At 41.1% G+C, this 14,772-nt stretch overlaps 1 protein-coding gene across 1 annotated transcript in view; it reads right to left on the reverse strand.

Annotated features, from left to right (window-relative positions):
* SYCP2L (synaptonemal complex protein 2 like) overlaps positions 1-14,287 on the reverse strand; it is a 112,265-nt gene extending 97,978 nt beyond the window's left edge. The window contains exons 1-6 of the mRNA XM_049655048.1: positions 14,126-14,287; positions 12,014-12,082; positions 10,029-10,166; positions 9,525-9,644; positions 6,454-6,558; positions 5,405-5,429 (exon numbers count right to left, since the gene is read on the reverse strand). Of these exons, the coding sequence (XP_049511005.1) occupies positions 5,405-5,429; positions 6,454-6,558; positions 9,525-9,644; positions 10,029-10,166; positions 12,014-12,082; positions 14,126-14,134 (466 nt within the window). The 5' untranslated portion in view covers positions 14,135-14,287. The remainder of the gene's footprint in view (positions 1-5,404; positions 5,430-6,453; positions 6,559-9,524; positions 9,645-10,028; positions 10,167-12,013; positions 12,083-14,125) is intronic.
* Between the last annotated feature and the right edge of the window lie 485 nt (positions 14,288-14,772).

Genomic DNA, 14,772 nt, shown 5'->3' on the forward strand with positions numbered 1-14,772 from the left:
TCAAAACAGAAAATTAACAAGGAAAGAGTAGCTTTGAATGACACACTGGACTAGATGGACTTAACGGATATATATATATTCAGAATATTCGGTCCTAAAATGGAATACACATTCTTTTCAAGTACACATGGAACATACTCCAGAATAGATCACATATTAGGCCACAAAACAACAAATACAAAAGAGACTGAAATCATACCATGCATCTTTTCTGAACACAACACTATGAAACTAGAAATCAGCCACAAAAAAATCTGGAAAGAGAATACATGGAAGTTAAATAATGTGCTACTCAACAATGAATGGGTCAATAAATTAAAGAAGAAATAAAAGACAAAGGAAAGTGAAAACAATGGTCCAAAATCTTTGGGATGGAGCAAAAGCTCTTCTAAGAGGGAAGTTTCTAGCAATACAGGCCTACCTCAAGAAGAGTCTCAAACAAATGACAGAGCTAGGGGAAAATAAAAACACCAAGAACCAGTAGAAGGAAGGAAATAGTAAAGATCAGAGCAGAAATAAAACAAACTGAAACAAACCAAAACAAACAAATAAAAAAAACCAATAGAACAGATTGAAACCAGGATCTCGTTCTTCGAAAAGAACAAAATTGATAAATCTCTAGCTAGACTCATCCAAATAAATGAAAAGGACCTAAATAAAATCACAAATGAAAGAATACCACAAAAATACAAATTATTATAAGAAATTATGGAAAATAATATGCCAACAAATTGAACTACCTGGAAGAAATGGATCGATTCCTAGAAACATAACTTTCCAAAACTGAATCAGGAAGAAATAGAAAACTTAACAGATTACCAGCAAGGAAATTGAATCAGTGATCAAACAATTCCCAACAAACAAAATTCCAGGCCCAGATGGCCTCACAGGGGAATCTACCAAGCATTTAAGGGATAGTTAATACCTATTCTTCTCAAACTATTCCAAAAATTAGAAGAGGAAGGAAAACTTCCAAATTCATCCCCAGAGGTCAACATTACCCGACACCAAAACCAGACAATGATAAACAAACAAAAAGGTGAACTACAGGCCAGTAGCGCTGATGAACACAGACACAAAAATCTTCAAAATACTAGCAAACAGAATCCAAGGATACTTAAAAAAAAAAAAAAAATCATTCACCCTGATCAAGTAAGATTTATTCCTGGGATACACTGATCCCACTCAATGGGGAAAACTGAGAGCTTTTTCCCTAAAAGTCAGAAACAAGACAAGGATGTCCACTCTCACCACTTTTATTCAACATAGTATTGGAAGTCCTAGCCACAGCAATCAGACAGCATAAAGAAATAAAAGGCATCCAGACTGGTAAGGAAGAACTAAAACTCTATTTGCAGATGACATGATGCTATCTATATATTGGAAAACCCCCTAAAGACTCCACCAAAAAACTAGAATGGATAAATGAATTCAGTAAAGTCACAGGATACAAAAGTCAGCATACAGAAATACATTGCATTTCTATATACTCATAATGAGGTGACAAAAAGGAAGAAAACAATCCTGTCGACAATTGTACCAAAAAAAAAATTGGTTAAGTTTATTCCTAAGAGGTAAAAGACCTGTACTCTGAACACCAAAGAAAAAAATTGAAGATGACACAAATGAAAAGATAGTCCATGTTCATGGATTGGAAGAACATGTTTTAAATGTCCATAGTATCCAAAACTATCTAAACATTTAATGCAATCCCTATCAAAATATCTACAGCATTTCTCACAGAACTAGAACAATCCTAAAATGTGTAGGTAACCACAGAAGACCCCAAATAGCTAAAGCAATCTTGAAAAAGGAAAAGCTGGATGTATCACAATCCCAGTTTTCAAGTTATACTACAAAGCTGTAGTAAACAAATCAGTATGGTACTGGCACAAAAATAGACCTATAGATCAACAGAATAAAAACATAGAAACAAATCCATGATTATAAAGTTATTTAATCTTTGACGAAGGAGATAAGAATATGCAATGGGAAAAAGACAGTCTAGTAACAAATGGTATCGGGGAAACTGGACAGCCATATGCAAAAGAATGAAACTAGACCACTTTCACCATATACAAAAATAAACTCAATGGCCTCAAGACCTAAATGTGAGACCTGAAACCATCAAAACCCTAGAAGAGAGCACAGGTGGTAAGGTCTCTGATGTCAGCCATAACATTTTTCTAAACAGATCTTCTGAGGCAAGGAAAATAAAAGCAAAAATAAACTGCTGGGACTTCCATCAGAATAAAAAGGTTCTGCACAGTGAAGGAAACAACCAATGAAACTATAAGACAACCTACTGAATGGGAGAAGACACTTGTAAATGACCTATCCCCAACAAGGGTTAGTGTCTAAAATATATGGAGAATTTGAACACCAAAGAAATAATTCAATTAAAAAAGTAGGAAGACATGAACAGACATTTCTCCTAAGACAACATACAGATGGCCAACCGACACATGAAAAGACGCTCAACATCACTCATCAGGGAAATGCAAATCAGCACCATAATACACTATCACCTCACACCCGTCAGAATGGCTAAACTTAGCACAAAACAAGTGTTGGTAAGGATGTGGAGAAAAAGGAACTCTCTTGCCCTATTGGTGAATACGGACTGGTATAGCCACTGTGGAACACAGTATGGAGATTCCTCAAAAAATTAAAAATAGAACTACCCTATGATCCAGTAATCACACTACCTAGGTATCTACCCAAAGAATCCAAAAAACCCACTAATTTGAAAGGATATATACACCCCTATGTTTACAGTAGCATTATTTACAATAACCACTTAATAGAAATCGCCTGTGTCCATCAATAGATAAATGGATAAAGACATGGCGTATATACAGTGGAATATTACTCAGCCATAAGAAAGAAGTCTTACCATTTGCAACAACATGGATGGATCTACAGAGCATAATGCTAAGCAAAATAAGTCAGAGAAAGACAGACAAATACCAGATGACCTCACTCATATGTGGAATTTAAGAAACAAGGGAGGAAAAGACAAACCCAGATAATGAACTGGTAACAGTAAGAACAAGCAGATGGATACCAGAGAGGAGGTGGGTGGGGGAATGGGTGAAATAAGTGGAGTAGGGGCACACTTATCATGATGAACATTAAGTCACGTATAAAATTGTTGAATCACTATATTGTACTAATCTATTGAAACTAATATGTTAACTATACTGGAATTACTTTTTAAAAAGAATTTTTTTTAACGTTTACTTATTATTGAAAGACAGAATCAGAGCATGAGCAGGAGAGGGAGACACAGAATCCGAAGCAGGCTCCAGGCTCTGAGCTGTCAGCACAGAGCCCGACGTGGGGCTCCAACTCACAAACCGCAAGATCATGACCTGAGCCAAAGTCGGATGCTCAACTGACTGAGCCACCCAGGCGCCCCTGGAATTACTTTTTTAATAAAAGGCAGAAAGAAACTGGAAATCAGAAAACATATTAGAAAAAATGAATTTGTAAATTTTCAGGCTAAAAAAAAAGTCAATATATAGAAATTTGTTCCTATACACTAATAATGAACTAGAAGAAAACACAAATTGAGAGAACAATCCTATTTATAATTTCCATTTTTTAAATACCTAGGAATTAATTTAACTAAGGCGATAGACCTGTACTCTGAAAACTAAGACATAAATGAAAAAAACTGAAGACACAAATAAGTAGAAAGATATAATCGAAAAAATATTGTTAAAATGTTCATACTATGCAAAGTGATCTAAAACTTCAATGCAATTCCTATCAAAATACCAGTGGTATTTTTCACAGAACTAGAAAAAAATAGTCTTAAAATTTGTATGGGACCAAAGAAAGACCCCAAACAGCCAAAGCAATCTTGAGAAAGAAGAACAAAGATGGAGGCATCATGCTTCCAGGTTTCAAACTATATCACAAAGCTACAGTAATCAGAGCTGTGTGGTACAAGCACAAGAAATAGATACATAGAGCAATGGAACAGAAGAGAAAACGCAGGATAAACCCATGCTTATCTAGTCAATCTACACCCAAGGAGGCAAGAATATCCAATGTGGATGTTCCTGGGGATGTGGAGAGAAGGGAACCCTTGTGTATGATTGGTGAAAATGTAAATTGGTGAAACCACTGTGGAAAACAGTATGAAGATTCCTCAAAAAAAAAAACCTAAAAATAGGAATACCGTATGGTCCAGTAATTTCACTACTAGGTCTTTACTCAAAAAAAAAAAAAAAAAAAAAATTAGAACACTAATTTGAAAAGATACACGCACCTCTATGTTTATAGCAGGATTATTTATAAGAGCCAAGATCAGGAAGCAACTCAAGTGTCCAACAGTAGATGAATGGATAAAAAGGGTATGATACACACTATGGAATATTACTCATCTAAAAAGGAGATCTTGCCATTTACAACAACATGGATGGATCTAGAGCATATTATGCTAAGTGAAATAAGTCAGAGAAAGACAAGTACTGTAGGATTTCACTTCTATGTGGAATCTAAAAAACAAACAAACAAATGAAGAAACAAACAAGCAAAAAGACTCAAGTACAAAGAATAAACGGGTGGTCGCCAGAAGGGAGGGGAGTTGGGAAGGCAAAGTGGGGAGGCAGACAAAATAAAGGGGATTGAGAGTTACAAACTCCCAGTTACAAGTGACAGAGAGTCACAAGCACAGCTTTGTAAAAGTGCTGACAGCACTAATTCCATCTCTGGCCTCCATCTTGTCCACATCTACACCATGACCTCGCTCAAGGCTACGAGTTGCATGCCCTGAGGAGATTGTCTTTCTCTGACCTTCCCTGAAGTGGCGCACAGAAGACCCCACTTCAGATAACCACCCTGTGACCACACCACCATGCCCCTCACCCTATAGAAGCTGGGGATTAAGGTCCGGCCTTGGCGGATAATAGCCACATAGCTCAGCGATCGTTCGTCCGCCCAGTCCCCCCTGGTAAGTTACTCTGAATAAAACTATGTAAACAGGATGGAGTGGTTTGCTTTGTTTTTTGGTCTTAGAGTACCTTCTCGGTCTGGAGGAGATCCTCAATAATATTACAATAATGGTGTAGGACGCCAGAGAGACTATACTCATCACAGAGAGCATCAAATAAGGTACGTGACTGTCAAATCACTATGTTGTACACCTGAAATTATGTCAGCTGTATTTCTATTAAAAGTAGGTATTTAAAATATTTAAAACTAAATAAAAGACAGAGTCATACTTTACAACAAAATCTCTGCATTGCAATATGGCTACCATTAGATGGTCAATACATCCGTGTACTTAAACCTATTGTACTTTTATATGTCATTTAGGCAAATATTTACTTACTGTATGCCAGAATATTTTACTAATGAAAGATAGTCAATCAGTGGCAAATAATATACTTACCTTTACTACTACTTCTGGAAATAACCTAGGAAAAAAAGAAAAGGCTTATATTATGTTTCAGAAGCATTATCAACTATAACTTTAATCCATTAATGCCGATATTTCTCTAACAGGCAGGACTTGACTTTAAATACAGTAGAAAAAAGTTTAGGGGCGCCTGGATGGCTCAGTCGGTTAAGTGTCCGACTCTTGATTTCAGCTCAGGTTATGATCTCAAGGTTCATGAGCCCAAGCCCTGCATCAGGGTCTCCGCTGTCAGTGCAGAGCCTGCTTCCGATCGTCTGTCACCTCCCTCTGCCCCTCCCCCACCTGTGTGCTTGCACTCTCTCAAAATAAATAAACTTAAAAGTTTAGAGAAATCCGGGGCCCCTGGGTGGCGGAGTCAGTTAAATGTCTGACTATAGCTCAGGTCATGATCTCATGGTTACCGAGTTTGAGCCCCACATCAGGCTTTGGGCCGTGGAGCCTGCTTCGGATTCTCTCTCTCTCTCTCTGCCCCTCTCCTCCCCTGTTCTCTCTCTCTCTCTCTCTCTCTCTCTCTCTCAGAAAATGAATACAACATTAAAAAGTTTTTTAAAAAGTTTAGAGAAATCCTATTTGACCTTCAGGCACTATTAAAATCAGCATATCATCCTTAAACAGGTGAATAATGTATATATGAAAATAAATCATTTTTCTTCCATAGCATTGGTTAGTTTCTATTTCATATAATATTTTATTTTTTTAATGTTTATTTATTTTTGAGACAGAGAAAGAGCATGAAGGGGGGAGGGTCAGAGACGGGAGACACAGAGTCGGAAGCAGGCTGTCAGCACAGAGCCCGACCCGGGGCTCAAACTCATGGAGGGTGAGATTGTGACCTGAGCTGAAGTCGGATGCTTAACCAACTGAGCCACCCAGTTGCCCCAATTTCATATAATATTCTAAATACTAAATAGGAGTCTTGGTAAAACCCACATCTAAGAAAACACAAGTTTTATAAATAACTTGAAGATTCCTGCAAATTACCAATGGTATCTGTTCAGTGATGAATCCACCCCCATCCTTACCAAGGCTGTGTCAAAGAAGTCTTCTATCACATTAATCAGGGATGGGTCAGACACTGGATCTGCCATGGTCAGAAATTCTATTGTTCTTTCAAACCAGGAAACCATGTACACAAGAGAAGAAACACAGTTTCAACCTTCTAAGACTCAAACTTCTATGCCTTATTCAATACCGTCTCATAATTCCAGTAAAAACTAGAGCAAAATAGTTTAAGACTTTTCTAGGACATTTTGATTCAACCTGGCTCTAAGACCTCCGTCTAGAACTCTCCAGAATGAAAACCTATTGTTACAGTGTTGCACTAAGAAGCTCTCAGATACCAGCCAGAGTTGGAGATTTGGCCAAGAGGGATGCCAGGAAGTCATATACGGGGGCTAGTGATTAAAGATTAAGAGATAAATGAGCCTCCCCACACAGGAGCAATTCTTGTCTTGAAAACTGTAGAAAACATACTATCAAAGGAGGTGCAGAATTCGGAACGTGCTAGAGAAGTACGTTCATACAGTAACTATGCCTCAAGCCTTTCTTTTGCCAAAAGCGTCCAGCCAATTGGAGATTTGTTTTTCTACAGGAACGTATATGCAAGTTCATATTAAGCTGCTAGGATTGGTAGGATTTAAGATAAACTCCTACAACACTGATTCAAAAAAGTGAAGGCCATCTTTGGACCACTTTTTTTTTTTTTTTTTTTTTTTTTGCTTAGAAAAAAGAACAACAACAAAATCCTGTGGGCATAGTTTGAAATCCTCAACTGAACGTGGAGTAGGAGGAGTTTGTGATCAAAAATGCTTACAGGAGTGAGGCCTTGGAAACTTCCTCCACTTGGCAGCCAAGAACCCAAAGCACCCCCAGCTGGGGACCATGGACATAGCAATCAGGTCCCAACCTTGACCGCACATTAGGAAAACCTGGGAGGCTTTGAAACGCCCTGATGCCTGGGACCCCTCACAGACCCCGGAATTCAGAATTGCTGGTGGTGGGACACAGACAGTGCTCGTTAAAGCTTTCCAGGTGATTCTAACGTACAGCCAGGTTGGAGGGCCACTGCTGTGCTCCCAGCGATGCTCCTTTTATCTCACATCAAGCAAAGATTTGCATTAAACTGAATCATCCATCTGCTGGGGCAAACTTTTCTCTGATAGCCTGAAAAATGTCCCTCTATACAATGAAATTCACCGCTAATGCCACATTTCCCCCTTTCTATATTCATAGGCAGAATTTTATGCTTTTAAGTACATTTTTGTCACCACTCCCCTTACCAACCCAAATCGTATCCCCCTCCCAAGCCCACAAAATACATTGAGTATAGGTAAAGAGATGTGAAGGAAACGCCACAGTATTTGATTGAGACTTGCTACCAGAAGTCACTCTCTGGACCCATTATGTGCCATGATCATACATGGTCTAACAGATCCACCAGTTGCCCCCACAGCTGTGTGATTACCAGAAACACGAGACAAAAATGGTTATTTACAGAGGTAATAGCTAGTATTCATTATGCACACGGTATAGAACAAGTTGCTTAATCCTCCTGGATCCTAGGGTACAGGACTAAACATGTTCCTTTCCATGGGAAATTCTTATTCTAGAGAAATAACTTCCCAGTATATTTTGTGCTGACCTGCAAACATAATTGGCTTTAGAAGTACAGAATCTAGTATCCCAGCCCCTTTGATAATACCAATGCATTTTCCTTGACCAACACCTACATGAAACAAAACATGCTTTAGAATGTGTTACGGTTCAGAAATTTCCATCACCAATTAGAAATTTCCATATTCCACTGGAATTCGGATTTCAAAAACTCCAGTGGAGACTTATTTGATTGGACTCTTTAAATCTTGGAAGGGTATTTTAAAATCTAAATAGGAAATTCAGGTTGGGGTAGATCTTAACTCATCCCCCTGCCTCCACTCCCCCGCCCCCCCCCAAAAAAAAAACCATCGGCCCGTGGTTCCAAGTTACCCGTGGGACATCCTGCTCCATTTCCTTTCAAGTTTTACCTCCTTTTCCCCATTTCCTGTTATCTGCACTGGTAAGTGTAGGAGGGAATTAGGTAGCACTACATGCAAAATGAAATATATACAATTTGCCTAAGCATAATCCTTAGATCTACCCCCCCCCCCCCGTAAGCGCTTTTAAAGTCCCTGAGAGGAGTTAAGGAAAGCCTGGTCTTTACTTGGTCTCCACCAAGAGATCTTTATTCCCTCCCACAGAGAGAATTTACAGTAAAGAAAAAAAAAAAAACAAACAAAAAAACAAAAAACAGAGCAATCTCCCTGAGCCAATCTGGCTTTAATAAACTTCAGGTACTAGAGTCCAGGGGGTGGGAGAAAAAAAAAAAATCAAAGATTTTAGAGCCAGCCAGATCACCCTCTTGCCCCTCTACCTTCCCTTACCTCCTCACCAACAAATCAAACATCTAACAGCTGCAGAATCTCATCTCATAAAACAAGGGAGAGGCACCAAGAGATTTCCTAGTCTGTGTTGCTTCCAGCAACATAATAATATAAAGGCACTCATAATAGTACCCGCTGGTTAACCCCTAAGAACCAGGATAAAATTTCACAACTGCAGGACTTAGAACGAACAAAAAAATGTGTTTGCTCTTTGTGTTTTCAGACTCAACCGAGATCTCTGAAGTTGGAAAAGTGGGCTATGGCGAGGGGAAGTATTTGATCCTTTATCCGGGTCCAATGTGGTCACTAATTCTATTAAAATAGTTATAGAGCCTTTGGTGGGGGGTTGGGGGGGATGGAGAATAGCTTAGTCCCTGCTCATCCTGTATTTCCAAGTTCAGTTCACCAATTTAAACATGTTATTACAGCAACTGGCTTGTCAAGGGGAGTAGAGAGTATGACCGACTCATTCCTGCACACTCCCCAAGTGCCCTGCCCAGCACATACATCAGGAAACCTATGCAGACTTTTTCATGGATACAGGCAGTACACACATCATTATCAATTTCGGCTCAAATGTGATTTCAAAGGAACAGAAAACACCAAACAAGATAACGGGTTTCACACCAATTTAAATTACCCAAAGCCACACAAGATCAAAACAGGACACTTATCTTTGGGATCAGTCCCTGCTGAATTAGCAAAGGCTCATCTTCTTTGACACCATCAATGCAGAATCGCTGAATACATTTCAGCAACAGCGAAACATACTGAAATTCATTTTTATCCAGTTCCTGGGTATTAGACCACACAAAGATAAAGCCTTACAATGCAAGTTAAGGGAACAGATCCTAAGCGTTCTCATCACAAGGAGATTTTAAAATTTTACTTAAGTTATCTCGCCACCCAACGTGGGGCTAGAACTGACAACCCCTTTTCTGACTGAGCCAGCCAGGTGCCCCTCATCACAAGGAAATTTAATCTTATTTTGTATCTACAGGAGATGACGGATGTTACATGCATTATAAAATGATTACCACAACAAGCCCAGTCATTGTACCATACAGCTTAGACTTACATAATATGCGTCAATTATAGCTCAATGGGGGGGGGGGAGGGGGGGGAAGACTTACAAATAACTACACATTGTTGTTCCACCCACAAAACAACTTACTTGCCTTAGTTATTGACCTGTGAAGATGGTAGAATACAAGATGATTGTATTTTTGAGGACTGTGGCTTGCTCTCTCTTGAAAATAGTCTTTTATTTTCTGAAATCCTTTATCATGGAAGGCATCAATAATAAGCGATTGAAGCTGGAAAGTTGATAGTTTGCAAATTATTTCCTCCCCCAAGAACATTTCATAGCAACATTTCTAGCATTATCAATAGTAATTCAGTGTGAAAATTAGAGGGCAAATATAGACCGTTATTTCTTGAACAGTAAATCATTGAGCCAATGGTTGAGTTTGCCGGTTTAAGATAGCAGTTTGCAAAATGTGGTTCCCGGACCACCAGCAGCATGGGCTTCACCTGGGGACTTACTAGTAATCAGAAACTCTAGGGTAGAAGCCTTCATGCATGCTAACTCTGAGAGCCACTGACTTAAGGAGAATTATACTTAAGTACAGGTATCTGCAGAAGAGACTTTATCCTCAGTCATGTTAGAAATTCTAAAACACTAAAAAATTCAAACCTATTAAAAGCAACATAAATGATCAGAATACAAGAAAATGAACTCAACAATTACAGATGGAAGTCGACTAAGGATGCAAATTGTCATAATGAATGCAATTCTTCTTCTGCCTGAACATTAGGAAGATATACTTCTAAATACGTATATTTGAAGAGACACTTCCTTAAATGTCTGTACTATAAAGATATGATTTTTTCATTCAGTTCAGTCCAATCCTACATGCTAAATTACCAATATACAAGATCATTTTAATTTTTTTTAATGTTTATTTTTGAGAGAGAGATAGAGTATAAGCAGGGGAGGAGCAGAGAGAGGGAGACACAGAATCTGAAGCAGGCTCCAGGCTCTGAGCCATCAGCACAGAGCCCAACGCGGGGCTCGAACCCACAAACTGTGAGATCGTGACCTGAGCCAAAGCTAGACGCTTAACCGACTGAGCCACCCAGGTGCCCCTACAATATTATTTTAATAAGGAAGCAGTTTAGTGCATACGGCCCCAAATTCCACTTATTCTCACTACTGACAAATGGAAAGCTAGCATTTGAAATTAAACGTGCCAACAGCACATTTACAAGTGAACCTTTTTGTGCCAGCTGTGTTGAGTTTTCTGCAGATGTTCCCATTTAATCCTTACCACCACCCGGAGAGAACAGATTCCTTATCTGGGGGTAGCAGCAAGGCTGGGAGAGTTTAAGAACTTGCACGAGATCACTCAGCTGAGATTTACAGTCAGATTCTCGGACTCAGAAACTTAGACTTCTGCCTGCTTAAAACTCCACCTGGCTTCTCTGTGCTCAGTATAAATCCAAACCCTTTGCCTTGGTCTCTAGGGCTCTGCATGATTTGGTAGGTCAACTTTTCTCTTTTTTTAATTTGTCAACTTCTGCCTGACTTCCCTATTAAGAAGTCCTAAAAAAATAAAATTGTGCCTTGCCTCAGGGCCTTTGCACAAGAAGCCTGGACCGCTCCCCCCACCACTTTCTACCTGGCTGGCTCCTTATCCTCTAATCTCATCTTTCCAGATCACCTTTTTTAGTCCTATCTTTCGGGACTTTATCTCAAGTAAGGCAAGTGTCTCTCTCCACTCTCAATTCTCCATGATGATACTCTCTTCCTTTTCTTCCTACTCCTTCCCTTTGGTCGGTAACCTGTTTCTTTGGCTTTCTGCCAGGCTGTAAGCTCCCTGCGGACAGGAATTGTTTGTTTTGTTCAATACCGTCTACCTAGACTAGTACCTGGCCCAAGATAGATTAGACTAAGATATTGGTAGGACAGTGGAAAGCTTGGTGATAAACTGAATGTGGAAGATGAGGGAAGGAGAAGGAGCAAGGTTTCTCTGCCTCTTGAGCTTGAGCTTGGCTTGAGCAACTGGAGAAACCGATTGCGGGGACAGCCCAGCAAACACCGAACTAGAAAGAGCACGCCTGCACACCCTCCCCCACCCGCGGAAAGAAGCTTGATCTTTACGTAGAAAGCATCCGGGGCAATTCTGCTCCCATCTTCTTCCTGAAGGGACTGCAAAGGATCGTCCTCTTCCTGTGTGCAATAAAAATATTGTTTAAAAAAATGTTTCAAAGAAATGCATTTTCAAGTTTCCATAAAATACTTTTATTTTTAAATGTTTTTATTTCTTCGGGGGGGGGGGAAGGGAGAGACAGAACGTAAGTGGGGAAGAGGGAGAGGGAGACACAGAATCTGAAGCAGGCTCCAAGCTGTCAGCACAGAACCTGACCCAGGGGGCTTGAACTTCTGAACTAGGAGATAATGACCTGAGCCAAAGTCCCCTGCTGGCAGCTTAACTGAGTCACCCACCCACACACCCCTATAAGAGGCTCTTAAATACTGAGAATAGAGGGTTGTGGGAGGGGAGTGGGGGAATGGGGAAAATGGGTGATAGGCATTAAGGAGGGCACTTGTGAGAAGCACTGGGCATTGTATGTAAGTGATGAATCACTGGGTTCTACTCCTGAAACCAACACTACATTGTATGTTAACTTTAAAGGACTTTAAAAAATAAAAGAAACTAAGCTTCATGTTGTCATCCTGAACAAAAACTTTGTTCCCCATGCCATTGATGACGGGTCTAAAGTAAATTACTACTTAAAAATAATCTCTCCAATCTTCCTTAGTACCGTCTATGACACATACAGACTATCACAAGAAACAAAACAAACATCGTTGGAATAAGCAGTCACACAAAATAAGCAAATTAGAGTGACAACGATGAAACAGAAGGCTTCGGATTAATGAACTATTTGTAGAATGAGAGTTCGTAAATAAAAGCTTGGAAAGTGGGTTTCAAGCCCAATCAGGAGTTTAAGCTTTAGGTTTCTGACTTGCACGAATTTTAAGTCTTCCTCTAGGACTTTTACCGCAACTCCAAGGATCAAATATCAACCACCACCGCAAGAGAATTCACCAAACATAGAGGATTGTTACACTTCTCTTCAAGGGCAATCCCGGTCTACCACCTTGGTTTTCACCGCACGTTGTGCTACATTACATAACAGCATCTCCTCTGCTCACCGCATCCCAACAATTAATTAAAAGTACAATACACAAAAAAACATCTTTTAATGTCTTCTAAAGAGGTTTTTTAATTATTTTAAATTTTTTAATGTTTTCTTTTGAGAGACAGAGCGCGAGGAGGGGAGGGGCAGAGAGAGAGAGAGACAGAGACAGAGAGAGACAGAATCCGAAGCAGGCTCCAGGCTCTGAGCTGTCAGCACAGAGCCCGACCTGGGGCTCGAACTCACGAACCGTGACAGAGATTATGATGTGAGCAGAAGTCCAACGCTTAACGGACTGAGCCCCAGGCGCCCTTAAAGAGGTTTTGGGTTTTTTTTAAAGTATAGCTTGGGCGCGCAGTCCTACTTCTATATGGACTTGACCAAACTCCTTGAAGGTCAGCATACTTTGCAATATTATCGTCATTATTTATAGATATGAAAAACTGGGTAAATTCAAAGTCCCAAATCCAGACTTGTTTATTTTTTTCACCAACAGTGTATTCGGTGAAACGAACGTTGAGAGGTAGGAACGCGGGAGGGACCAATCCACCCCCAAGTCCGGGGCCGCGGGCGTCTTAGGGACCTTTATCTACAGTTCAGGTAGCCTGAAGTCCCAGCGCTTGGGACCATAAGTCTGGGGCCCACATGGGTGAAGGTCACTGCATGGTCTACGCAGCAAGAGGGGAAATGGGCTGGGAAAACATCCAGGGCAAATTGAGAAGAGCCATCTCATTGCCTTCCAAACATTAATCCTCTAGTCTCCCCTTCACTGGGCAAGGGACCAGAGGTTTCTATCCTGCCCGGCCGCCTCACTGAAAGCTCCCAATAAACTGCCAAGCAAACCTAAGGAGGTTAAAACGCTCAAGCCAGCCCGCACCCCCAGGCTATCTCCCCGGCGTCCAGCTCGTTTCCCGGCGGCGTCCGGGGTGTTAGCCGGTGCCGCGTCTCCGGGCGACCACGCCAGCCTCTGCAACCCCAGCCCGACGGAGCGTGCGCCCTTGCGCCCGCCTGGAACCGCGGAGAGGGCGCGGGGACCACAGGGGGCCCGGGCCCGCCCAGGGTCACTCACCGCCAGCATCCCGAGGCTCCCGGCCCGTGGCGCGCCTCGCAGCTGCGCCGCCTTCAGCCTCCTCCTGCGGTTCTTCAACCCGAAGCCAGGGAGGGCTGGGCAGCGCTGCGGTGAGGACCCGCGCAGCCCCGCCGCGTTTGGATTCCAATCCTCGCCGGGAACGCTAATCAAAGAACACGCACCTGAAATTCACCAACATCGTTACTTGCGAGTAACTAGCAATCGTCGTCAGGCCACCTGCGCGCGCGCACGCACACCTTAAAGCGTTTGTTCAGATGATGTGAACAACGTCCTGTACGCATTCTTTATTGGCGAAATTCTAAACTGCTGGATTTCCCCTTTGCGGAAAGGGTTTCCTCTCCACCTTCAGCGGCTGGTTGGGCTGTCTTTGGTCCATTGATACTGATACGGACTAAAGGTGGCCTTTCCCCACTGGAAGCTGATTTGTGCCTGCAATGGTGACAATTTTCCTGATATCACAAAAGAAGGTGTTGTGCCTTATTGAACACGACGGTGTAGTCGGTCAAAAACAAAACGAAACAAAACCAAAAAAGGCAAACAAATGTTTTCATCCAGTCTGCTTGTTTTCTATCTACTTGCTTTAAGGAAACAAGAGTGTATACCAACGGCCAGGTTTCAGCCACTAG

The sequence above is a fragment of the Panthera uncia genome, assembly GCF_023721935.1.
Source record: "Panthera uncia isolate 11264 chromosome B2 unlocalized genomic scaffold, Puncia_PCG_1.0 HiC_scaffold_25, whole genome shotgun sequence".
NCBI classification, from domain to species: domain Eukaryota; kingdom Metazoa; phylum Chordata; class Mammalia; order Carnivora; family Felidae; genus Panthera; species Panthera uncia.